Here is a 25131-nt window from a genome sequence, read left to right on the forward strand (position 1 = left end):
TGGCGAGCGAGCCACGCTGCCGGGACGTGGGGACCCCCGGGGACATCAGGCAGAGAGTGAGGCTGAGGTGGGGGGGGACACTGTGGGGAAACCCACCTTTTATTTACAAAACAAAGGGGACAGGGACGGGGACATGTCACTGTCCCCCAACAACCGAACCGCACAGCCCTGCTCCAGCCCCGGGCGCTACCGGGGGGGTGGGAGTTGGGTGCCACCTCCTCCCCAGCGATACCACCCACGCCCCTGCCATAGGGAGGTGGGTGCTGGGAGGTGACAAAAGGCTGGTCCCGAGGAGGGTGACAAAAGAGGTGACAAATGTGTCACCCCCTTCTCCTAGAACTTAAACTCTTTATATTTTTTGCCACCTCCCCGGGCGTCCTGGGGCTGCGCCTTCCGCTTCTTCTGCTGCAAAAGGAGAAAGGGGGGGGGGGGGGGGGATGCAAAGAGGAGTCAGGGAGGGTGACAAGGTGACAGAGGTGACAGAGGTGACAGGGAAGGGACCATCCCCACCTTCTGCTTGGCAGCGTGCTCCGCCACCATGTCACTGAAATCTTCTTTTTCCACCTGGGCCTGCTGCTCTCGCACATGTTCCTCATATTTCTGTGTCATGGCCGTAGGGTCAAGCTCGAGCTCCTCGGGGGCCAGGGCCACCTCCACCCCCTGCGCCTCAGGTACCGGGCCCTTGCGCCCCATCACCTAAGGGGGGGGGACACGGGACACAGAGACACAGAAGGAGGAGTTAGATGGAGGGGGGGAGTGATGCAGCACCCGTGGGTGCTGGGAGGTGGTGGGCTGGCGGGGCTGGGGGGGTGGGCTCACCGCCGACATGTCATAGATGTGGGTGGAACCCATCATGGCAGTGCCGACAGTGGCTGTGCGCTTTTCGGGGACCACCGTGAAGAGCTGGGGGGTCTCACTCCTGTTTTGGGGAGGTGGGGGGGACAGACACACACATTCTCAGCACTGGGTGCCCACCCAGGTGCCTCCTGCTCACCCCAAAAGCTAGCACCCCCTCGCCATTCTCCCAGCACCCCAAGAGTCCCTGGGACCCACTCCCAACCCTCAGCAGCCCAAGCCCCCTCCCCAGCACCCATCCCTGCTCTCCCAGCACCCTGAGCCCCCCTGAACACCCCCAGCACCACCCTAAGCCCTCCCCCAGCACCCACCCCAGCTCTCCCAGCTCCCTGACCCCCCCCCCCCCCCCCCCTCACCCATCCATGGCTTCCTCAATCTTCTTCTTCCTCAGCTCGATGAGCTCAGGGGTCTCCATCCCTGCCGGCACCGAGGAGAAGCCCCCAGGCGTGATGAGGCCACTGCAGGGAGACAGAAAGGGTTTGGGGTTCAGGGTGGGTGGGTGACAGCAGCAGGGGGGGTCCACGGGTGCTGGAGGGCCCGCCCCCCCACCTGTCTGCAGGGGTGATGAACCCTGTCTCATCTGGCTTCTCTTCGTCGCTCTCTTCCTCCTCCTCCTCCTCTGAGGACTCCTCATCTGAGGGTTCCAGCTCCCCCCAGGGTGTCCGGTCGATCTCTTCCTCCTCCTCCTTTGTCTGGGGGAGTCGGGGGGGGGGGTGGGGGGTCAGAGGGGGTATGGGTGCTGGGGTGGGGGTGTATTATGGGTGCTGAGGGTGTATTATGGGTGCCAGGAGGGAGATACAGGTGTACCACAAGGGGGATCCAAAAATGGTGGTGGGAGGGAGAAGGATCGGGGGGGTCCCCCAAATTGCTTAGGAAAAAGTGTGGGGGGGGCATGGGTGCTGGGGGAGTGGGATTTGGGTGCCCAGGGTAGGAAAGGAGGGTGACCATGGGTGCACAGAAAGAAGATGGGAGGAAAACTGAGGACCCCCCCCCCCCACAGAGGATGGAGGGGAGGAGTCCAGGGGGGTGCCCAAATTGCTCAGGGGAGACGGGGGACACAGAGAATTCATGGGTGCCCCCCCCCCCCCCCCCCCCCCCAGGGGCTCAGGGTCACCCTGGATGGCTCATGGGTGCTCTGAGCTCATCAGGGTGGCTCTGCAGAGCTTTGGGCAGCTCACAGGGGTCCCTGGGGGGTTGTGGGGTGGCCCCGGTGGGTCTTGGGGGAGCATGGGGGGACTGATGGAGGGTGAGGGGTTGGGCAGGAGGGGGGGGGTCCCAGGTACCTGGAACTCAGCAGCGTTGGTGCCAAAGACATCGCCGTAGAGCGGCTTCCCCGTCTCGTCCACAGGCGGCTTCCCCCAGCCCCCGGCGTGGTACCCAAAGGAGCAGCCCTGGCACCCGCAGGAGGATTGGGTGGGGGCACAGAGCCCCCTCCCCCCCTGAGAATCCCAACCACCCCCAAAACCCCCTCCAGCTCCCCAGAGACCCCCACCAACCTCCAGGCACCCTAACCCCCCCCCCATACCCAAAAGAGCAGCCCTGTAGCAGAAAAGCTGGCCACAGGGCCCCCCCCCTGAACCCCCAATGCCCCCCCAGACCCTCTCCCAAACACCCTCAGAGACCCCCAACCCCCCCAGGCACCCCAAATCCCCCTTGGGCTCCCCAAACCCCCCAGGTACCCAAAGGAACAGCCTTTGGGTCCCCCTGGGAACCCCTGCCCCCCAAAAAGACACCCCCTGGAATACCCAAACCCTCCTGGCCCCCCAAACCCCTCCCACCTCCCCCAGCACCCCTCCCCAGTCACCGCAACCCTCTTCCCAGCACCCAAAGGGGCAGCCCTGCAGCACCCATGGACCAGCAGGGCCCCCCGGCACCCAAAGCCCCCCAAGGACCCCAAATGCACTCCCCCAGCACCCAAAGCCCCCCCCCCCCCCCCCCCCCCCCAGCACCCAAAAGCCCCCTCACCTCAGGGATAGGGGAGTTGAGCCCCGGGATCTTGAGGTTGGGGTAGGAGGGGGGGGGCCCGTAGCGCTGCATGGCGATCAGCCAGGGTGGGGGCACCTTGTGCGCGTTCTGCCAGTACCGTGAGGGGGGGGCTCAGCACCCATGGGTGCCCCCTGGCACCCACTGGTACCCACCTACCCCCTCAGACAGTCACCAGGCCACCCCTAACTCTGGGTGCCCCCCAGTTCACCCACAATACCCAGGGCAACACACAGCTCCCCCCACGGCAGGCTTCACCCCCCCTCCCAGCACCCGTGGGTACCCCCCCAAGGCACCCACCTAGCTCCCAGGCCAAAACTCCAGCTTGGGGTGCCCCCCAGCACCCATGGGTGCTCTCCAGGCATGCCCAGGGCAATGTGCAGCTCCCCCCCAGCACCTACAGGTGCCCCCCCAGCACCCATGGGTGCCCCTGCTCACCGGCCCCACGGGCATGCCCAGGGCGATGCGCAGCTCGTCCGAGAGGTCGCCCGGCTTCTTCTCCTTCAGCCGTGTCTCAAACTCCTTCCCCTGGGGACAGGGACAAGGACAGGGTGTCACCGGGGTTGGGGGGGACGGGGGACACAGAACACGAGGGAAGGGACATCAGGGTGGGGGGGGAAGGGCAGAGGAGGATGGGGACATTGTCAGGGGGACACAAAGTCACAGGGTGGCACAGGGACAACCCCGAGGGACAGGGGGACAGTGCTACAAGGACAAGGGGACAACCCCAAGGGACAGGGGTACGCACCATCGGGGGGACATGGGGACAACCTTGAAGGACATGGGGACACCGCTAGAAGGATGGAGGACAACCTTGAGGGATGGGGGATGCTGTTTGAGGGACATGGGGACACCCTTAGGGGACACGGGGAGACAATGCTAGAAGGACATGGTGGCACCACCATGGAGGACATGGGGACGTGCTTGAAGGACATGGGGACAACCTTGAGGGACACGGGATGTCCCTGAGGGACAGGGTAGCAGGGATGGGACCCCACCTGAGTGCTGGTGGCAGCAGTGGGGGGCACCCAGAAGAGGACAGATCCCCACCTGGGTGCCAGGAGGGTGACAAGCCCCTGCCAGGGTGCTGGCGAGGGGGGGGGGGGGGCATGTTGACACCCTAAGGCGACAACTCCCGGTGAGGTGGTGACACCAGCTCCTGGTGACACCTCCCCAGCCCAACGCCAGGCTGGAGGTGACATGAGCCTGTTGGGGAGCGCCTATGGGTGCAGGAAGAAGCACCCATGGGTGAGGGGGTGCCCACCTCATAGTAGAGGTCCCCGTGGATGGTGAGTTTGGGCTTGGTCTGCCACTTGAAGAAGGCGTCGTGCAGCTTCTGGTAATCGATGTCGATCTTCCCCATTTTGGGACGAACCTTCTCCCTCATCTTTGACTTCATCGTCTTCTGCTCCTCCTGGGAGGGGGGGACATGGGAGGTTGGGGACACCCAGAGGGTCCCCAACACTTCTGGGGACACCTATAAGGTGCTCAGAAGTCTGGAGGGGGACCCAGAGGTTCTTCATGACAGACCAAAGGGCACCTGGAGCCGCCCTTGACACCCCCGAAGCCCCAAATAGGCACCTACAATATCCCCAAAGCCCCAGATATCCAACCATGATGTCATCAAAGCCCCAAATGGGCACCTATAACATCCCCAAAGGCCCCACTGTCCAACCATGATGTCCCTGAAGGCCCAAATGTCCAACCATGATGTCCCCAAAGCCCCTGATGGGCACCTACAACGTCCCCAAAGCCCCAGCTGTCTAACCACGACATCCCCAAAGCCCCAAATGTCCACCATGATGTCCTCCAATGCCCCTGATCAGCACCAATGTCCCCAGAGCCCCTGATGTCCAACCATGACGTCCCCAAAGCCCCCGATGGGCACCTACGACATGCCCAAAACCCCAGCTGTCCAACCATGTTGTCCCCAAAGCCCCAAATATCCAACCGTGATGTCCTCAAAGCTCCACATGGCCACCTACAACATCCCCAAAGCCCCAGATATGCAACCGTGACGTCCCCAAAGCCCCAGATGGGCACCCAGCCCCCCTTGCCCTCCTTTCCGGCCCCCCCTCGTCCCCACCATCCCCTCCTAGGTGACACCACCGCAGACGTCCACCTTCTCCTGCAGGGCCTCGCGCATCTCCTGGATGCCGGTGCGCTTGATGAAGTCAGGCAGCTCGAATGGTGGCTTCTCGATGCCCCTCTTACCCTGCAGGTACTTCCGCTTGAAGCACCAGTGCCGGGGCACAGGCACCGAGTTGCGGGTGGCCTTGAGATGCACCAAGAGCTTGGGATCCTGTGCCGTTACGTCATGCATCTCCACCACATCCGGGCGGGCCACCAGCTGCGGGGATAAAAGAGGGGACAATTGGGTTAAGGAGGTGGTGGTAGGGCGAGGAGGAGTAGAGCACCCCAGGGTGGCATCAGGGACCCTGGTGGGGTGGCAAGGGGAACATCAGGGGTCTCAAGGTGACACCGGTGGCCCCAGCGAGCTTTGTGGTTGGGTACAGAGTATCCCCGGGTGGGACGTGTATCCCCAGTAGGGTCTCAACGGGAACACAGAGCACCCTAGGGTGGCACCTATGTCCCCAGTGGGCTCCCAAGGCAGCCAAAGGGCACCCCCGGGTGGCTCAGAGTCCCCAAAAAGCTACATGGGTGGGCACGGGGACCCCAAGGTGGCACTAGGGGCCCTAGTGGGGTAACAAGAGAAACATCAGGGCACCCAAGGTGGCACCAGTAGCCCTGGAGAACTTCTTGCTTGGAGCACAAGCACCCAGGGTGGCACTGGTGTCCCCAGTGGGCGCACAAGGCAGCTGCAGGGTGCCCCATGGTGGCACTGGTGTCCCCAGTGAGCTTCATAGTTTGGCACAGGCCACCCCAGGGTGACACTAGGGTCCCCGAGAATCCTGAGGGGAACATTTGGTACCCCAAAGTGACACTGGTGTCCACAAAAGGCTTCTAAAGGGAACACTGGGCACCCGAGGGTGGCACCATTGTCCCCAGTGGGCTCCCTGGGTGGGCACACAGGACCCCAGGGTAGCACTAGGGTCCCCAAGGTGACCCCTGGGCAAGCACATGGCACCCAGGGTGGCACTGGTGTCCCCAAAGGGCTCTCAAAGTGAACCCAAGGCAGCACAGGAGACTCTACCCAGGCACAGGGGACGGGGTAGGGATAGGGATGGGGCAAGGACATGTCCCCAGGAGTTGTCACCTGCTTCAGCTCGGCCACGGTGAAGCGGTTCATGCGCCGCAGCTTCTTCTTGGAGAGCTTGGGCACCTCTGGCTTCTTCTCCTGTGGGGGCACCCATGGGGTGGCACCTGGCTGCTGCCAGGCCCTGATGGCACCCAGCCACTGTCCCCCACCCCAGAGCCCCTCCTGTCACCCACATCCCTGCCCCCCCAGGGACTGTCCCCACACCTCCACGGCCACCTCCGGGACTGTCCCCACCCTAGACCCCCCTCTTGTCACTCCTCCCAACACCACATCCCCAATCACCCCAGTGATGTCCCCAAGTGGATGTCACCCACTGCCACCCCTCAACCCTGTCCCCCACCCTGGAGACGCCACCCCTCCTGCGTCACCGCAGCATGTCTGTCCCCCCCCGCCGACCTGCTCGTCCTCGGAGCTGTCGTCCTCGCTGCCCTTGTGCCCGTCCTCGAAACCTTTCTTCTTGGGGACGGTAGCACTTTCCGCCCTGTCCGCCTTGTCTGGTTCTTTCTCTTTGTCCTTCTTGACGTCATCTGTCAGCTGGGGGGGACATAGGGGGGTGCTCAGGGGCACCCTGGGGTGCTGCCACCCCCCACCCACCCCCAGCACCCACTGGGTGCCTCCCACCCATCCCAGATACCACCTTAAAGGTTTCAAAAATTTCCCTAAAAAACGAAATCTGTCACCTAAGAGTGTAGCTGGGTGACGCTTGGGACCCCCCCCCCCCCCCGAGGTGCTGCCACCCCCCAGCACCCACTGGGTGCTCCCCACCCCCATAAATACCTTAAAAGCCTCAAAAATCCTCTTAAAAAACACAAAGTTGGGGTCGTAGATCTCTGGCTCCTCAGTGACGTATTCGATTTCCACAGCAGGGGTGTCCCCTGGAGTCTCAGGGTCCCCCCGGGTTTGGGTGGGGGCCCCTTCCCGTGCCGCCCCCCGCCCCCGTTTCTTCTTCTTGCGGTTGCGGCGCTTGCGGTTGCGCTGAGGTGGGGAACACATACAATAGGGACACAACAGTGACATGGATGATCTCAGAGTGGCCCAGGGATACGCTCTGGGTCCAGGCAAGATCTGCGTGCCCCTCCCCACCCCCGCCCAGCAAGTATGGGCACCCAAGAGAGATCCTGGGTGGGAATGGGCACCCTGGGGACTCCCTGGCAGGATCAATCCCCCCACACCAAGGCAGAACCTCCCCCCCCGCCCTACAAAAGACCTCCTGGGTAGGAAAGGGCACCCTACTGCCCCCCCCGGACCCTCCGAGCCCTGTTTCCTGCCCCCCTCCCCACCCTGGGTGGGTGGGTGGCACCCGTCCCCACCTCCTTTTTGGAGAGCCCGGCATCTTCCTCCGCCTCTGAGGCCGACGCCGATGCCCGCGGCTCCGTCTCCATCTCATCTTCCGCTGCAGGGACACAAGTGAGTGTGTGTGGGGTCTCGGTGCTGCTCCCCCCTCAACCAGGGACACCCATGGGTGCTGGGTGGGCTTACCCGAAAGCCCCGGCACAGTGATCAGCTCCTCCTGCCGGATCTCCTTCAGCTGCAGGATCTTCTCCAGCGCCTGCGGGATCTTGGGGCCCACGGTTGGGTCATCTGGCTGCGGGGTGGGTGCGGGGTGTGGTCAGGGGACCCAAGCATCTGGGAGACCCCCAACCCCCACCCTGAGAATCCAGGAGGGCCCCCACCCACCTGGAGAACACAGATGTCCAGGAAACACCCCCCTGCCACAGCATGTGGGACACCCCTACCCACAGAACCAGGGTGCCCAGGAAAACCCCACCCGCAAAGAACCTGGGAGCCCCCACCCCCAAAGAACCCAGGTGCCTGGGAGACCCCCGCCCCCAAAGAACCCAGGTGCCCGGGAGACCCCCGCCCCCAAAGAACCCAGGTGCCCGGGCGACCCCCGCCCCCAAAGAACCCAGGTGCCCGGGCGACCCCCGCCCCCAAAGAACCCAGGAGACCCCCCCCCCCCCCCTCACCCACCTCTCGGCTCTCCTCCCCAGGGGGCGGTGGGGGGCCACGAGGGCGGGGGGCACCCATAGGCACCCCAGATATGGGGGCACCCATGGGGGTGCTGCCTGCGGGGTGACAAAGCGGAGCTGTAAGACGGTGGGGGGACGACAACAGGCCACCAGCGGTATCGTGTCCCATCCGCCCCCGACCCGGGGCGGCCATGAGGCCAGCGACACTCACCTCGGGGGGGCAGAGGAGCCCGGGCACCCATGGGTGCCACGTCAGGGGGGGGCCGGGGCACTGCAGGCGCCAGCTTGGCCATCTCCTGCTGCCGCTCCTGCTCCAGCAGCACTGCCGCCTGTGGGGGCACCCGGGGGGGACGACAGGAACACCCATGGGTGATGAGAGTACCCATGGGGGCACCCACCCCCACCCCCCGTGCCTGCAAAACGTCCCCATCTCCATGGGTGCCCCTCACCAGTTCCTGCACCCACTGGTGTGTGTGCACCCATGGGTGTTCCTGAGCCCGTCCCTTTCCCTTTCTCCCTACCAATGTCCCCATGCCTGTCCCTGCACCCATAGGTGCCCCCCTCCGTCCTCACCCGCTTCTGCTGTTCCAGCAGCTCCTGCTCCTTGGCCTTGTCTCCAAATGGGTGCTGGCCCTGGGGAGGGGATGGAAAACCAGAGCACCCATGAGTGCTGGGACAGCACTTCCACATGTTTCTATATGTGCAGCAACTCCCCAGCACCCACGGGTGCCATCCACGTTCAGAGCACCCACCTAGCACCCATGGGTGCTCCAAGTATTCACAGTACCCCCAACACCTGCAAGTACCCACCACGTCCACAGAACCCCCTAAGCAACTTCAGGTGCTCCCCAGGTTTATGTGACCGCCCCCGACAAACCCATAAGTGCTCCCCACACCCACACCACATCTGAGCACCCATGGGTGCCCCCCAAACAGAGATGGGTACATCGCATCTCCGCAGCATCCCCCCAGCACACATAGGTGCTCCTGTATCCATGCCCACGTCTCCAGCCCACGCAGGTGCCCCCCAGAATCCCCACAAAAACCTCTTAACCCACCCACACTCCCCCAGCTCCCCCCAAAACCCCCACCCATGGGTGCCCTCCCCCAACAGCTCCTTAGCTCCCCCAAACTCCTCCAGCTCCGCCCCCCCATGGGTACCACCACCCCCAACAGTCCCGCAGGAGCCCCTTACCCCCCCAACCCTGGGTGCCCCTGAGCCTCCCCCACCCATGGGTGCCATCCACAAGCCCCCCATAGGTTCCCCGCCCCACACTCCTCCCCCAACTGCCCTCACCCCCCTCCAACAACCCCACAAAAGCCCCTTAACCCACCCAGCCTCCCCCCAAGCCCTCCTCTCCCAGTGTTCCCGAGCCTCCCCCACCCATGGGTGCCCCCCCCCCACCTGCTGGGCCCTCTCCTCCTGCAGCAGCAGGGCTGCTTGCTGCTGGGCCAGCGTCAGCCGCTCCTCCTCCGACAGCCCCTCGGCCCCTGGACCCCGCAACCCGGGGGGGGGTGGCGGGGGGGGCACCCCCAGCCCATAGCTCAGCCCCAGCCCCGGTGGTGGGGGGGGCACCAATGGGTGCTGCAGGGGCAGGTTGGGCAACTGGAGGTGGGGGAAGGCAAGGGGTGAGGTATGAGTTTATTCTACCCCCCATAGCACCCACTCCCCCCCCCACCCAAAACTCAGTACTCTGGGTGGGGTGGTCTAACCTTCCCCCCCCTCCCCCAAAACTGGGCACCCCGGATTCTACCCCCACCTGCCCCCCCAACCCCAAAATTGGGTACCCTGAAGGAATTCCTGCCCCCCACCCCATAACACCTACTACCCCGAGGCAGGCACCCTGAGGGGAATTCCACTCCCCTGTAGCACCCACTGCCCCCCCCTCCCCCCCAAAACCAAGCACCCCAGGGGAGTTCCTACCCCCCCCAGCACCCCATGTGCCCCTCCCTCAACCACAACGGAACACCCCGAGGGTCTTTCTGCTCTCCCCACAGCACCCAATCCCAACTCTCCCCATGAATCACCCTAAGAGTCTTCCTGCCCCCCACCCCATAACAGAGAACTCCAAACTCCTTCCTCACCCCACCCCCCCCCAGCACCCAGTATCCCCCCCAACCTGTGCTGGCAGCGGGGGCTGGGCAGCCTTGTCACCCTCCTCCGGGCGCAGGACAGGGCGGCTGAGGACAATCCCTGTCTGGGGGGGGGGGGAGAGGACAACAATGGGGCACCTGGTGAGGGGACCCCCACCCTAAGGGAACACAGTGGGGTGGGGGGGCCCAGACCCCCATGTCCTCTTGGGGTGGTGGTCTCTGTGCCCCCCTCCAGGGAACGAGGGGACCTCCCAGCCCGAGGGGATCAGGGTACCATTGAGATCAGGGATGGGCGCCCTATGGAGAAGGGGGTGGGGTATTGTGGGGGGTATTGTGGGGGGTATTGTGGGTGCCCCACCACCCTGTGGGGTCCTGAAGTGTGTGTGTGTGGGGGCTCACCTGCATGGTGTAGGCCTGCAGCCGCTCCACCAGCTCCTCCCGGGTACCTGAGGGGCATGGGGGGGGAGGTGGGTGTTAGGGAGCGCCCAAATTCTGCTCCCCAACTCCCCACCCCTCTGGCTACTCCAAGACGCCCTCACTTCCTTACAAGACCCCCCCCAATTATCCCTAGGGTCCCCCCCCAACCCCTAATTACCCCTAGGGATCCCCTTCACACCCCGAAGACCCCGAGGGACCCTCCAGCACCCCCAAAGGGACCCTAATGGATGCCGCCAGCCCCTCCAACTACCTCCAGGGAGCTCCCTGACCCCCCCAACTGTCCCTAGGGACCCCCTTCACCCCCCAAAGACCCCAAGGGATGCCCCCAGCCCCCCAACTACCTCTAGAAACCCCCAGCATCCCCCAAACACCCTGAGGGATCCCCTCAAGACCCCAAGGGACCCCTCTGCCTCACCAACTACCCCTAGGAACCCCCTTCACCCCCCATACACCCGGAGGGACCCCCCCTGTACCCCTCAATCCCCCCAGAGACCCCGAAGGACCCCCCCAGCACCCCCCAGGTACCCCCAAAGACCCCGAGGACCCCCCCCGACCCCCGCAACAGCCCCTGGGCGGCGGCGGCGGCGGCGGCGGCCCCCCCCCGGACCCACCCTGGGCGGGGGCACCGATGCCGGCCAGGGTGGCCTGCAGCTCGGCCGAGGTCCAGCCCGCGTAGGGCGGCAGGTCGCCCCCTCCGCCTCCGCCCCCGCCCGCTCCGCCGCCGCCGCCGCCACCGGCCGCCGCCTCGGCCCGCTCCGCCGCCATTTTCTGAGGGAGCCCCGCGCGACCCTGCCGCGCACGCGCCGCCCGGCCAATCGATCCGCGCCCTCCACCCGACCGGCCAATCGGCGCTCGGCACCGCCCCCTTCTCCCCACAGCCCGCCGCTTACGGGGGAGAGGGAGGGGGAGAGGTGTGGCGTCCCGCTGGCGTCGTGACGTCACGGACGAGGGGGCGGGGCCTCCTTGCCTCCCTCCCCGCGCGCGGGCGGTGACGTCTCGGCGGGGCGCGGCGGCACGCGGCAGGGCCGTGAGGTGACGTCAAGCGGAGGGGAGTGATGTCACCAAGGAGGCAGCCCTCCTCCCCGCGCCGTGGGCCGCGGTGGCAGTGACGTCACAGGTGGTGACGGTGATGGCGTCGCAGCGGCGGCTTCCCATAGGTCAGCCTGCGACCCCACCGGCCACGCCCCTCCTTATTGGGATAACACCACCCTCTACCACCACCCCGCCCCCTCATTTGTGCGGTACCCATCTAATTTGCATATCCCCGCCCGCCGCTTCCAGCGCGCCGGGACCTAATTTGCACGTTTCCCCCCTTCGTCGTGACCCCGCCCTCAATTTGCATAGCCCTGCCCGCCGCCCGCCCCTCCACCTAGCCCCGCCCCAAACGGGGCGGTCCCACCTCAGGTGAGGCTCCACCTCCTCCTCGAAGCGGGGGGGGCGTGTCCGCGACTCGAGCCCCGCCCCTCCTCCCCAAGCCGCGGGGGGCGTGCCCTCCCCGCCGGCCCCGCCCTTTCCGCAACCCACCCCTTCCTTAGAGACGCAGGGACGCTCCCGCCGGTCCCCGGAAGTGACGCCACGCACACCCGGAAGTACCGGAGCGAGGTGAGTTCCCCGAGTCCGCACGGCTGCGGGCTGGGGGTGGGGGGGCAGCATGCGGACCCCTGGGTCCCTCACCCCCCACCACCACTCTCCGCCCTCCCCCCGATCCCGGTTGTCGCCGCAGCACCGCCCCCGGGATGTCGCGCGCCACCAAGCGGAAGCACGTGGTGCGGGAGCTGCTGGAGGAGCGCGTGCTGCCGGCCCCGCGGCAGCGGATCGTGCGGGTGGGGACACGGGGACGGGGGGATACCGGGACACACATACACACCCACGGGGGGGGGGGTACATGGGGACACCGGGGGGGGGGGGAGATGGCCCTGGGACACACACACACACACAGGGTCGTGGGGGGGGATATACGGGGACAGATACAGCCCGGGGACGTGGGGGGGGATACGGGGACAGGGGGAGATGGCCCTGGGGGGGACACGAGGGGGGACATTATGCGGGGGGACGGAACATTGGGACACTGGTCTGGGACACAGGGATGGGGGGGGGGGGGCGGAAACGGCCCTGGGAGGGGGGACACGGGGGACACACACACAAGGGGGGGTGTCCCCAGCCTGGGATGGGACAGAGGGGACAGGCGGGGTGTGGCACCTGCTGCGGGGGGGGCACGACACGCACACAGGGCCACGGCAGTCCCCACCCTAGGGTTGGGGGTCAGGGGACACCCCCGTCACCAGCTGAGGGGACACAGCCAGGGCAGGGCAGGGGGGTTGGTGGTGGCCCTGACCTCCCCCCCCCCCCCCAGGTGCTGGGGACACCGGGGAACAACCTGCACGAGGTGGAGACAGCCGAGGGGACGCGCTTCCTGGCCAGCATGCCCCCCCGCTTCCGCCGTCACATCTGGATCAAGAGAGGTGGCCCCCCCTCGCCTTGTCACCCCTGTCCCCTTGTCACCCATCACCCTGCTCCCCCCCCCCAGCCTTCGGCCAGCCCCGGTGTCATCGCTGTGGCCTCAGCAGCAGCCACAATGCCGTCACCCTGACCCCAGTGCTGTCCCCAACCTTGTCACCCTGTTCCCGATGCTGTCCCTAATACTGTCACCCTGTTCTCAATGATGTTCACAATCTTGCCACCATCCCCAATAGTGTCCCCAACCTTGTCACTCTGTGACGCTGTCCCCCAATGCTGTCACCCTGCCCCAAATCTTGTCACCATCCCTAACCCTGTCCCCAACCTTGCCACTCTATCCTTAATGCTGTCCCCAACCTTGTCCCCCCCCATGTTCCCAGCCCACTCCCCCCACCAGTGCTGCCACCATGTCCCCCCCAGGTGACATCCCTGTCACCATGTCTCTCCCCACCACTGCCCCCAACACCTACGATGCCACCCATCATCCCCCCCCCCAGGTGACACCCCTGTGTCCCCCCCAGGTGACTTCTTGCTGGTGGACCCCATCGAGGAGGGGACGAAGGTGAAGGCTGAGATGTCCCTCGTCCTCCTCCCCCCCCACGTCCGCTTCCTGCAGCGCCAGGGGCTCTGGTGGGGCCTGACCCCCCCCCCCCCCCCCCGGGGGTAAATACCCTCCCCCAGTCTCCCCCAGTCCCTCCCAGTTCCCAGCTGTGACACCCCTCCCCCCTTCCTGGTTTCCCACAGGCCCGAGGCCTTCACCCCCCTGGAGAAGTCAAACCCCCGGGAGGGGTGAGTCATGGGGGGGGGAAGGAAGGAATAATTGGGGGGGAGAGGGCAATAATCCAGGGCAATAACTGGGGGGAGAGGGTAATAGTGGGAGGCACAGTATTACGGGGACAATAATGGGGGGGGGGGGGGGGGCAATAACCTGAGGGGAGGAATAACTTGGGGGGGTAATATTGGGGAGCAATAACCTGGGGGGGGCAACACGGGGCAGGCAATAACCTGGGGAACAATAACTGGAGGGGGTGGTAATCTAGAAGGGAATAACCTGGGGGGGGGGGGGGTGGGGGGACACAATATTGGGGGGGGCATAATGGGGAGGGGCAATACTGGCAGGGAAAACATTCTGGGTGGGGTAATATTGGGGGGGGCAATAACCTGCAGAAGTAATAATTGGGGAGGCAATAGCGAGGGGGGCAATAAAATGGGGAAGATTGGGAGGGAATAAGGGGTGGTATTAAAGGGGACAGTAAGGGGGCAGTGTTAACTAAGGGGGCAATATTGGGAGGCAGGAAGGGGGTAGTGAATGGGGGGGGCAACAAAGTGGGGGCATTAATTGGGGGGGCATTACTGGGGACAGTGGGGACACACGGACACACGTGTGTCACTGGGTGTGACACCCCTACCCCGGGTTCCTGAGGCAGCCACCCCCCTGCCGGGGATGGGGACGAGGACCTCTTTGTCAACACCAACCGGGTGGGGGCCAGTGGGGACACGGGGGACAGCGAGGACACCGGTGATGAGGACGACACGGGTGACGAAGAGGACGACACGGGTGACGAAGAGGACGACACGGGTGATAAGGATGCTGCCGTGGGTGACGGCGAGGACAGAGGTGACAACAATGATGACACAGGTGATGATGAGGACACGGGTGACAAGGACACGCATCCAAGGGACAGCGGGGACAAGGACCGGGGGACTGGTGGCAGTCGGGACAGGCAGTGCCCCCCCAAGTGAGGGGACGGGGACACGTCGCCGGGGGCTGCTCCCCCAATAAAGGACTGGTAGTGGCACTGGGGACATACGGTGACACGTGGTGGCAGCGTCCGGTGGTGGGGGGTGGGGAGGGGGGGAATGGGACTTGACGGGGACATGGCGCTGTCCCCACGCTTGGGGACCGGGGCGGGGGCTTTGTCCCTCGTCCCCTGGTGCTGGTGACATGCGGTGACACGCAGTGATAGTCCCCAGGTCCTTTATTGTCCCAGTGGGACTGAGGAGGGAGGGGACACGGGGCAGGGGGGGGGGGGGAATAGGGGCATCCCCCAGCGCTGTCTCACTTGGTGATGGTGTTCCTGGGGGGGGGGGAAAAGAGGGTCAACACCCCAGTGCTCCCAGTTGCCGTCCAGTGCTCCCCAGCCTCCTTCCACTGCCCTTCCCTGCCCTGCCCCCAGTTCCCCCCAGTCCCTCCCAATCCTCCCAGTATCCCTCCCAGCATTCCCAGTCCTCCCCAGCACCCCTCGCAGTACTCCCTCCCAATCCTCCCAGTATCCCTCCCAGCATTCCCAGTCCTCCCCAGCACCCCTCGCAGTACTCCCAGTGCCTCACCAGTGACCCCCAGCACTCCCAATGCCCCTCCCAATCCCCCCAGTGCCCTTCCCAGCACTCCCTGTCCCTCCCTAGTGTCCCCTACCGCCCCTCCCAGTCTCCCACCAGCACTCCCAGTCCCCTCCTAGTAGCACCCACGCGTTCATGCTCTTCCCGCTGCCGCTGAGGACGATGTAGGGTGTCTTCTGGGCCTTCTGCTTCTCCTGCAGCAGGGCCACCGTCCCCAGGGGGGTGTCACTGGAACTCATCTTCTTCAGCAGCTAGGGGGGAGCCACACTAGGGTGAGACCCCCCCAAAACCAGAGGGGGGACCCACAAATATAGGGGACCCCCAAAAATAAGGGCTCTCCCACCCCAAAATCTCCCCCCCGCAATCCTAAGAGTGGGGGAAGCCCTGAGCAGTGCGGCCGGGGGGGGGTCTAATTCGGGGGGACCCCCCTCCCTGAGGGAGGGGAGACCCCCAAACCTAAGGGGACCCCAAAAATGGGGGGAGACCCCAAAGTGGGGGGAATCCCCCCAAAGTGACACCAGGGGACCCCCAAAATGGGGATTTGACGGTCCCATCTCTGCTTGAGGGACCCCAAAAGATATGACGGGGACTCAAAGGGGTCGAGGGACCCCAAAAATGGTCCAGGGGATGCCAAAATTGGCCTGAAAGTCCCAAATTGGGTCAAGGGGACCCCAAAATCAGGCTGAAGGTCCACAGTAGGGCCAGGGGGGACCCCAAAAGTGTCTAAGACCCCCACATTGGGCCTGAGGAACCCCAAAAAGGTCCAGGAACCCCAAAATGGTGGAGGGACTCCAAAATTGGGCTGAGGATGCACAATGGGGCCAGGGAGGGACCCCAAAAGTGTCTAAGGACCCCCAAATAGGGCCAGGTGAACCCTAAAAGGATCCAAGGACCCCAAAAGTGGGCTTAGGGCCCACAATGGGGCCGGGGGGGACCCTGAAATTGGGCTGAGGACCTACAATGGGGCTGGGGGACCCCCAAATTGGGCTAAGAACTTACCACAGGGCCAAAGGGACCCCAAAATTGGACTGAGAACATACAATGCAGCCTGGGGGACCCCCAAATTGGGCTGAGCACCCAAAATAGAGCCGGGGGGACCCCAAAAGCCTCCCAGGACCCCCCCAAAAGCCTCTCACCGCCTCTTCATCTAACTTCTTCATCCTCCGCTCTGTCTTCATCTTCCCCGAGCCTTTGCCATGGAAGCGATGGGAGAGCTGCCGGAACGCCTTGGGGCAAGACAAGGGACAGTGAGGGGGGCCAGGGGACACACGTTCATCCCCCCCCAACCGCGTCACCGCCATCCTCGCACCTCCTTGGGTGTCAGCTTGCGGCCGGTCTCGTCCACGTACTCGATCTTGACGTCGGGGCGGTAGCCCTCTTTCTCCTTGAAGTCCTGCGTGAAGCCGCGGTATTCCTCACGCCGGCTGTACTTGTCATCGATGGCCCTGCGCAGTGACATTGGGGACAGGGTGACATCAGGGACGAGGGGGACAATGGGGATGGGGGACACATGAGGATTGGGGCACCCAGGGAGACGGAGGAGACACAGCAGCGCCTGTGCTCCTCACACCGGTTGTGCTTGCCACCAGTGGGGAGTTGTGGGGGTGCCGGGGGGGGGTGACACAAGGGTGACATCACCCACATCTTGTCCTCGATGCAGTAGACAGCTGAGGGCAGGGACTTGTTGGGGGCTTTCACCCTCGCCACCTTCTGCACCGTTGTCTCCAGCAGCCCTGGGGTGGGGGGAAAGGGAGTCAGGGGTGGCCCTGGGGTGAGGCAGAGCACCCTATATAGACACCCTGGAGCAGCCCAAATTGACCTACAGAGGCCCCAGAGCACCCTGCAGAGACCCCAAACCACCCTGGATCCTTGTATGGGCCCCCCCAACCACCCTGTATGGTCCCTAATCCACCTTATAAACTCCCCAAAACACCCTATAGACCCCCCAACCTCCCCTGGCTCCTTCTGTAGGGCCTCCAATCCACCCTATAGAGTCCCCAAAAAACCCCAGGGGAACCCCAGTAGCCTCCCCTGGGGCACAAACTAAACCGAAACAGGCCTGGGGGACCCCAACCCCTGCCCCTCCCAGGGACCCTAAAGCACCCTATAGGGGTGAAGGGTCCCCAACAGCCCCCGGCGGGGGGACCCAGGCATCCGCCTCCCACCTTTGTTCTGGCAGAGCAGCAGGGCAGCGGCCAGGCCCCGGTTAACGATCGGCTCCTCGTCAAGGATAGTGGTGGAGGAGGCTGAGAACTGAAAGGGGAGCAAAAAGGGTGTTCAAAGAGACCCCCACTTTGGGGGACACCCCCCAGCACCCACCATAGGGCTTTAAGGGACCCCAAAACCCACCAGGGTACCCCCCAAAAGCCACACTTCAAAGCAGCATCACTGGGGGGGATGTCTTCACCCTGTTTTGGGGAGCCTCTTTTTGGGGTTTGGGGAGCCTCTTTTTGGGGTTTGGGGAGCCTCTTAGGTTTGGGGTGATGCTGCTAAGTGGGGGTCCCTTCTCTGCATTCAGAGATGACCCTGGTTTTGGGGGGCTGCAGTCTGCGGGGGCCCCAGCCCCCTGGTTTTGGGGTGTCCTGTGTTTTGGGGCATACCTAATCCTGGGGTGCCCCTACTCCCAGTGGTCCCAGTTTTGGGGTGTCCCTGCTTTAGGCTGCCCCCCATTTTACAGCACTCTCATTTTCAGAGGTGTGTCTGTGGGTTGCTCCTTTTTTAGGGTGCCCCTAATTCTGGGGTGATACCTTTCTGGGGTGATACCTTTCTGGGGTGTCCCCAGTTTTGGGGCATTCCCTATTTTTGGGTACGCCCTATTTTTGGGTACGCCCTATTTTCAGGGGTGCTCTGGTTTGGGGGTGTCCTACCTTTAGGGTGCCCCTAATTCTGGGGTGGACCCAGTTTCAGCGTGCCCCTGTTCCAGGTATCCCAGCTTTTGGGGTGCCCCTGGTGATGAGCTCTCCTTGTTTTAGGGTGCCCCTGTTTTTGGCTGTCCCCTGTTCTGGGGTGCCCCTGGTTTTGGGGGTATACCCCCTGGGTTTTTTGGGTGCTCACATCCTGGTGCTGCCGCTCTTCGGCCAGGTTGACGCTGCTCCAGCCCACGTTCTCCTCCCCTTCCGAGTCAGGGGCCCCCGGAGGTGAGGGGCGCCCTGCCCGCTCCAGGGCCTGGGGGGAACACACACACAGTGACAAGAGCCCCCCCCAGGTGCATTCTCTGCACCCCCAATGTACTCCCCACCTTCCCCCTGCCCCCTATATCACCCCCTAAGCATCCACTGCCCCCCATCAGCCCCCACCAGCCCCCCAAATCAGCCCCCAGAGCCCCATATCTACTCCACAGCCCCCCCAAATCACCCCCCCCAGTGCCCCCCAACCCAATCATCTTCTCTTGGTTGCCAGCCTCCCTGTAGGTGAGGATCTCCCCCATTTTGCCCCCCCATATCACCCCCCTCACCATCAGCTCTTCCTGCTCCTCCCGATTGCCGGCCAACCCATAGGTCGGGATCTCTCCCAGCGTCCGGCAGAACTCGGAGGTGGCGTTGAAGACGATGGCCCCCGCCCGGGGGTCTGGCCCCGGGGTCCCCCCGGCCCCCCGCACCAGCTCCAGCACCTGGAGGGGGGAGGAATGACACAGAGTAGGGGGGGCTCAGTGGGACCCAGACACCTGGGTTCTCCCCGAGATCCCCTAATTTGTTGGGGCTGCAGCGTTCTGTGGGTGCTGGGGAGGGCACCCAGATGCCTGGATTCCTCTGTCCCCTGGCTCAGGGGGTCCGTAGGACTCTATGGGTGCTGGAAGAGGCGGGGGGGGGGGGGGGGGGGGGGGGGGGGGGGCCAGAGGCGGGGGAGGGGGCCAGAGCCTGGCACCCCCCCACCCCAGATCTCACCTTCTCCCCCCCAGCCTCCCGCAGCTGCTGGAGCTGCCGCAGGCGCCGGCCCTTTTCCAGCTGCTGCTGCAGCTCCTGCTCCGCTTCGTCCTCCTCCAGCGCCGGCGGTGAGGACGGACCCTGTGTCTCCTCTGCGGGGGGGACGACACAACAACATGGGGGGAGCACCCCTTAGATTGGGACCCCACACCCTGCCCCCACCCATGGGTGCCCCCCCCACCCCAACCCAGCCCCGGACGCACCCTCACTGCTGATGTCCATGCTTTCCAGGCGGGTGTCGTCAGAAGGGAGCTGGGGGGGGGGACCTGGCGGGGGGGTGGTGGGTGCTTCAGGCTCCCCCTCTCCCTCTGCGCCTTCCTCATCCTCCTGCACCCGACGGCCTCGACCTCGTGACCTGGGGGGGGAGAAGGGGGGTTGGGTGTTGCCATCAGCACCCCCAGACCCAGCCCGAAATCCAAACCTTCCTCTGGGTGCCTTCCCCAGCACCCATGGGTACCCCTGGGACCCCCCCGAGCACTCTAAGAATCCCCCCAGGACCCACAGATGTTCCCTGGCACACACCCCAGCACACCCCCCAACACCCATGGGTGCCCCCTGAGGGCCTCCCTCAGCACCCTAGGACCACCCCCAAGCACCCATAGGTCCTCTCTAGGACCCCCCCAGCACCCTAGGACTCTGTCAGCACCCATGGGTGCCCCCTAGAACACTCCCCAGCACCCTAAGACACCCCCCCAGCACCCATGTGTGGCCCCTGCCCCCCCCCGCAGCACCCACCTGGAGCCAAAGTCCCCACGGGTGTCCCCTGGGGCCAGGGGCAGGAGGTCGTCGGCACGAAGGGGCTTCTCCTTCCGCCGGAGCCGCCGCACCCGGCGCCGCGTCTTCCGGAAAGTCACGCTCTGCAGGGGAAAGGATGGACTCAAATTACCCCACCCCCCCAAAATCAGCCCCAAGACTCCCCCAAAAAGGACTCAAATGGCCCCAACCCCCCCCAATCACCCCCAAACTCTCCAAGACCCCCAAAAGGGCTCAAATAACCCCAACCACCTCAATCCCCCAAGACTCCCCCCAAAAGATGCAAATTACCCCAAACCCCCCAAATCAGCCACAAGACCCCCCAAAAAGAACTCAAATTGCCCCAACCCCTCAAGTCACCCCGAAACGGGCTCAAATAACCCCCCTGAAATCCCCCAAGGCCCCTCCCAAAAGACACAAATTACCCCAAATCAGTCCCAAGACCCCCTCAAGAAGGACTCAAATCACCCCAAACCCCTCAAATATCAACCCACCCCCTACAAGACCCCCCCAAAAAGACTCAAATCACCCCCAAACCCCCCAAGACATCCCCCCCCCAAAAAAAAGGACTTACCATCTCCTGGGGTGTCAGATACTCGGGGGCCAGGCGGAGGGGGGGCAGCTCCAGGCTTTGGGGGGCAGGGCCGGTGGCAGGGGACTGCTGCCGGGGGTCCCCAAGGCCACCACTGGCTCCCCCCATTGTCCCCTGCGTCCCCCCTGGGCCCAGGCGGAAGGAGGGACGCTGGGGGGGCTCAGCGTATTTGGGGAGCACCACGTGTTCCTTGGGGCCCTGCGTCATAGGAAAACACGGGATAACGCGGGATGACGTGCCTGCAGCAGGGGGGACATGCAGGGGACACGTGGGGACACAAGGAGGGGACGCACCTGGGTGGCGGCAGCGGGGTCCTCATCCTCGTAGGGGATGTAGGGAGGCTTCTTCTTGCGCAGCTCGGCGTTCTCCTGCGCCTGTTCCTCAGCCACCAAGGTGACGTTCACCAGGACGTCCTCGCTCTCCTCCAGCACCCCTGGGGACATCAGGGGGGTGACAGGGCTTGGGGACACCAAGGTGGGGAGAAACGGCTTGGGGACATGTTGGGGGGGGGGGGGGGGGAAACCAGCCCTCGGGGACACAGGGGAAAAAGGGGGGAGAAAGGACCTGGGGCCATATGGGACAGCGTGCGGAGACAGCAAGGGGGGACAGGGCTCCAGGACCCCAGTGGAACAGGACTTGGGGACACCAGGATGAGGTGAAGGGGACGTAGGGATGGGCCAAGGGGCACCAGCAGGACACGGGTGCCACCACGTCCCCACCAAGGGTGGATGTAGCACCATGTCCCCTCCAGGTGTCGCATCCCCTCCTTTTGTCACTTTGGGTGGGGGGTCACAGGCCCCGTGTCCCCTTCGGGGTGGTCACGAGCCCCATGTCACCTCCCTGCATTCCCCTGGGGGGTGTGTGTGATGTTCCCTTCTTCATGTCCCCTGGGGGCATCACAGGCCTTGTGTCCCCTCCCTGTCCCCCCAGGATGAGTCCCCCCCCCCGCTCACCTTTGTCCTTGAGGGTAAGGACGAGGGTCTCCCCCTCGCGGAAGGCCCCCAGGTCATGCTCCACTGTCAGCCCCTGCAGGTCCCGTGAGCTGTAAAGGTCCTGGGGGGGACACGCGGGAGGGTCAGGATGAAGACCAGGTTGTTCCCAAGGGTCCCCAAGCTGTTCCCCAACTCACCCTCTTCCTCCTCATGAATTCCTCCTCTACCAGAGTGCTGACACCAAACTCCTGGTCCATCTCCTCCAGCAGCTTGGCCTGGAATGGCAAGAGACCAGTTGGATGTTCCCAAGACCACTGGGAGCGCAAGGATCATCCCGGAGCACCAGAGGAGCCAACGCGTGGCCAACAGAAGTCCAATGCACGGCCAAGAAGCACCTTCTTAACCATCTACCAAAGGTTTTGGGGTGCTCGGGAGATCCCCGTTGACCTTATTTTGGTTTCTAAAGATATAAGGACTAACCCAAAGCACCACAAGATCTTCAATCCAACCTCAGCATCGGAAAAAACAATGAAAAACATCAACTAGGTCTTGTTGATGAACATCTAAATGCCAATATGACCATCAACCATAGTGAAGGGGGGTTCCTATACATTCTAATTAATTTGATGGTCTTCTATGAGCAAATCAGCCACCCAGTCAGTGAAGAGAAGGTGGCAGATGGGATTTGGAGGGAGTTTAGTGATAGCAGCCCTTAACGCTTTCTTCTGGATGAGTTGTCAAAGCATAGAATGAGCAGAAATGTGGTGTGTTAGGTTGTGGAGAACAGAAGGACAGCTGACTGGTGGCCAATCACTTCTGGTATCCCTCAAGGGTTAATTCTAATCAATATTTCTACTAACGAGCGGGAAGAGTTGACAACAACTTTGGTTAACAATGGTCAACAAGAAAATGCTCGTGATGCTGTTGAGAAACCTTCTAGAAAGATCTACACAGGTTGTGGCATTAGGTGATTAGAAGCGGGAAAATTAATGAGGTCAATCCACCAGGCTTGATTAGGGACCGGAGATCTGCTCTCCGGATGGGAGCTGAGGGGTGGAGGGGGGTTTGGTGGCCGAGGAGCTCAACCAGCGGCCAAATGACCCAACAATCCCACGACAACAGGACAAGAACACGCTGGGAAAGTGCAAATCAGATAAAAACCTCCTGATTTTTGCCCAAAAAGCAGCAAAGCACCTTCCTGAAAACAACCTGATGTCCCCAAACCATCTGTTTCTAAGTGACTTTGTGGCAATACCTGTAAAAATCCACGTTAATTTTTAGGTGGTTCCAAAACACTCGAAAGTTTGGGTGATGTTATCATACTCAATCCTTTTAAACTAAAATTATTGTATTTGAGCGTTGTCACCCCCCAAACTGACAAGGTTGGGGGGCTGCCCCAGACACGTGGGTGCCCCCACCCACCCTCTTCTCCGCCAGCTCTTTCTCCTGCTGCAGCTTCCGACTCCTCTCGATCCAGGCGGCTGCATCGTCCAGCCATGGGTCATCCTCCCCCAACGTTTTGATCTTCCTAGAAGTATTTTTGAATGAAAAAAGAAACATTTTGGTGTCATCCCCCTCTTGTGAAGGGTGCTGCCCCCCCCCAGCCCCCATGGGTGCCTCACCCTAATTTCTGGTTGAGGAGACGTTTCTCCTTGGCAGCTGCCAACTTCTCCCGGATCTCCTCCCGCTGCCGCTGCACCAGCGGGTTGATGACGTCAGCCGCCACTGGGTCCTCCTTGGTCCCGGCTTCTGTCGAAGGGCACGCACACACACCCCGAAATGGGTGCTGGGTAGCCCCAAAAATGGGTGTAGGGGGATCACAGAGCAGGCACCACTCACCTTTCTTGATGGTCGTTGTCTCCAGCGGCTTCAGTCCCAGCTTGGCGCGGAGTTTGCTGGGGGGTGGGGTGGTAAATAGGGTGAGTTGGGGGTTGGTAGGTGGGAGGCACCCAAAGGAGTGTCACCCAGTGTGGGGTGGGGTGGGTGTTTCGCTCACTTGGTTTCCTCCACGCTGAGGGACGACTCGGCCACGGCAGCCTTGGGGGCTGCAGCTAGGGGAGGAAGGAATGTTAATTAATGGGGAATCGTTAGCTAATGAGAGTGAACAGCTCCCCCCCAACACCCAAGAGCCCCCCCAGGTGTTCCCCCACCCAAATCGCCCCCCATATAACCCCAGGAACCCCCAGCACCCTGTAAGCACCCCCCAGCCTCTCTAGATGCTTTCCCACCCAAACTGTACCCCCAAGGCCCACCATGTACCCCCTGACAGCCCGACACCCCATAACCAGCCCCCTGGTGCCCCATAGACCCCTCTCCAGCACCTCACAACCCTCTCCCTGCACCCCATAGACCCCCCCAGCACCCCACAACCCCCCCTGCACCCTTCTTGCGCCCCACAGACTACCCAGCACCCCACAGCCACCTCCCTGGACTCCATAGACCCCCACAGCACCCCCCAAACCCCTCTCTGTCCCCATAGACCCCCCCAGCCCCCTCCCTGTGCCCCATAGCCCCCCCAACACCCCACAACCCTCTCCCTGCGCCCCATAGACCCTCCCACAGACCCAACACCCCACAACTTCCTCCCTGCACTCCATAGACACCCCCAGCACCCTCAGACCTCCCCAGCACCCCACAACCACCTCCCTCTACCCCATAGACCCCCACAAGCCCCTCCCTGCGCCCCCCAGACCCCCCCCAGCTCCCCCTCTAGCACCCCCTGTCCCTCACCGGACTCCTCCCGCTCCTCCCGCCGTTCCCTCTTCCCACGCCGCTCGGGCTCGGCTCCTCCCCGGCCATGGCCGCTTCTTCCCGGCTCCTCGGTGCCACCACGGCGGGAGGAAGAAGAACCGGAGCCGCCGCCTCCGCCGCCTCCACCACCGCCACCACCGGAGCTGCCGCCGCCGCCGCTTCGCTCCCCCCGGGAGCGGCTGCGCTTCCCCCGGCGCTCCCCGCCGCGGTGCCGGTGTTTGCGGTGCTCCCGGGGCCGCCCCACCGTGCTGCTCCCCCCCGCCGGAGCCGTCCCCGCCGCCGCCGGAGCCTCCTCGGCCGTTTCGGTCCCGCCGCGCTCCCGGTGTTTCTTAGAGGAACCCATGGCCGCACGGCAGCCACTTCCGGGAGCGAGGTTTCGCTTCCGGAGCGTCACCAGGGCAACCGCTTCAGTACCTCCCCTGCCACTTCCAGATAGGGCGTGGCTTCTGTCAGACGCGTTTTTCATTGGCTGTCGCTAAGGCGTTGCTTCCGGTTCTGAGGGGGGGTGGCGCTATGGGAAAGGGAAGCTATCTGGGACGAACCATTCCGCGGGGAGGGGGGGGAGTACCGGGTTGCACCCTTAAATACTCCCCCCAACGGCCTGAACAGCCCCTGGGGAGCGGCCACCGGGGAACGTACGGTCCTCGAAGCTGCGGGGAGGCGGGGATCCCGGTCAGGAGACGCCGTGAGGGCCATCGGGGCAAGGTGTGTGTGGTGTGTGCCAAAATGGCGGCTCCCTGGGGCTACAACAAAATGGCGGCACCCGTGAGGGGCAACAAAATGGCGGTGCCCTTGGGGGGCAACAAAATGGCGGCTCGTTGGG

General features: G+C 63.8%; 3 protein-coding genes across 4 annotated transcripts; 1 reads left to right on the top strand and 2 right to left on the bottom strand.

Annotated features, from left to right (window-relative positions):
• Positions 1–76: 76 nt before the first annotated feature.
• SF3B2 (splicing factor 3b subunit 2) lies at positions 77–11380 on the bottom strand. Of its 2 annotated transcripts, none has more exons than XM_049835639.1 (22): positions 11172–11380; positions 10522–10568; positions 10149–10226; positions 9434–9634; positions 8602–8661; positions 8240–8357; positions 8030–8124; positions 7538–7643; positions 7369–7451; positions 6836–7033; positions 6455–6592; positions 6056–6136; positions 4961–5188; positions 4103–4252; positions 3277–3366; positions 2821–2928; positions 2139–2246; positions 1405–1547; positions 1212–1313; positions 820–919; positions 511–696; positions 77–402 (listed from the first exon to the last, which is right to left on the bottom strand). In XM_049835639.1, the coding sequence occupies exons 1-22, from the start codon at positions 11323–11325 to the stop codon at positions 334–336; spliced, it is 2643 nt and encodes an 880-aa protein (XP_049691596.1). In that variant the 5' UTR covers positions 11326–11380; the 3' UTR covers positions 77–333. The 2 variants fall into 2 exon arrangements, with proteins under 2 accessions (XP_049691596.1, XP_049691595.1); XM_049835638.1 differs by having other exon boundaries at positions 77–405; positions 11172–11379.
• A 712-nt stretch (positions 11381–12092) lies between these two features.
• On the top strand, positions 12093–14837 carry EIF1AD (eukaryotic translation initiation factor 1A domain containing). The gene is made up of 6 exons (XM_049790914.1): positions 12093–12162; positions 12284–12383; positions 12914–13022; positions 13539–13647; positions 13762–13806; positions 14445–14837. The coding sequence occupies exons 2-6, from the start codon at positions 12297–12299 to the stop codon at positions 14758–14760; spliced, it is 666 nt and encodes a 221-aa protein (XP_049646871.1). The 5' UTR covers positions 12093–12162; positions 12284–12296; the 3' UTR covers positions 14761–14837.
• Positions 14838–14964: 127 nt separating this feature from the next.
• On the bottom strand, positions 14965–24676 carry SART1 (spliceosome associated factor 1, recruiter of U4/U6.U5 tri-snRNP). Its single transcript, XM_049835643.1, has 20 exons — positions 24288–24676; positions 23554–23608; positions 23397–23452; positions 23180–23306; positions 22980–23085; positions 21755–21832; positions 21579–21678; positions 20919–21058; positions 20608–20823; positions 20016–20137; positions 19484–19635; positions 19242–19372; positions 18812–18967; positions 18412–18522; positions 17523–17610; positions 17000–17090; positions 16667–16802; positions 16494–16583; positions 15487–15608; positions 14965–15095 (listed from the first exon to the last, which is right to left on the bottom strand). Exons 1-20 carry the CDS (start codon positions 24649–24651, stop codon positions 15077–15079), a joined length of 2460 nt encoding a protein of 819 aa, XP_049691600.1. The 5' UTR covers positions 24652–24676; the 3' UTR covers positions 14965–15076.
• Between the last annotated feature and the right edge of the window lie 455 nt (positions 24677–25131).

The sequence above is a fragment of the Accipiter gentilis genome, chromosome 33 (genome assembly GCF_929443795.1).
Source record: "Accipiter gentilis chromosome 33, bAccGen1.1, whole genome shotgun sequence".
In the NCBI taxonomy this organism is placed as follows: domain Eukaryota; kingdom Metazoa; phylum Chordata; class Aves; order Accipitriformes; family Accipitridae; genus Astur; species Astur gentilis.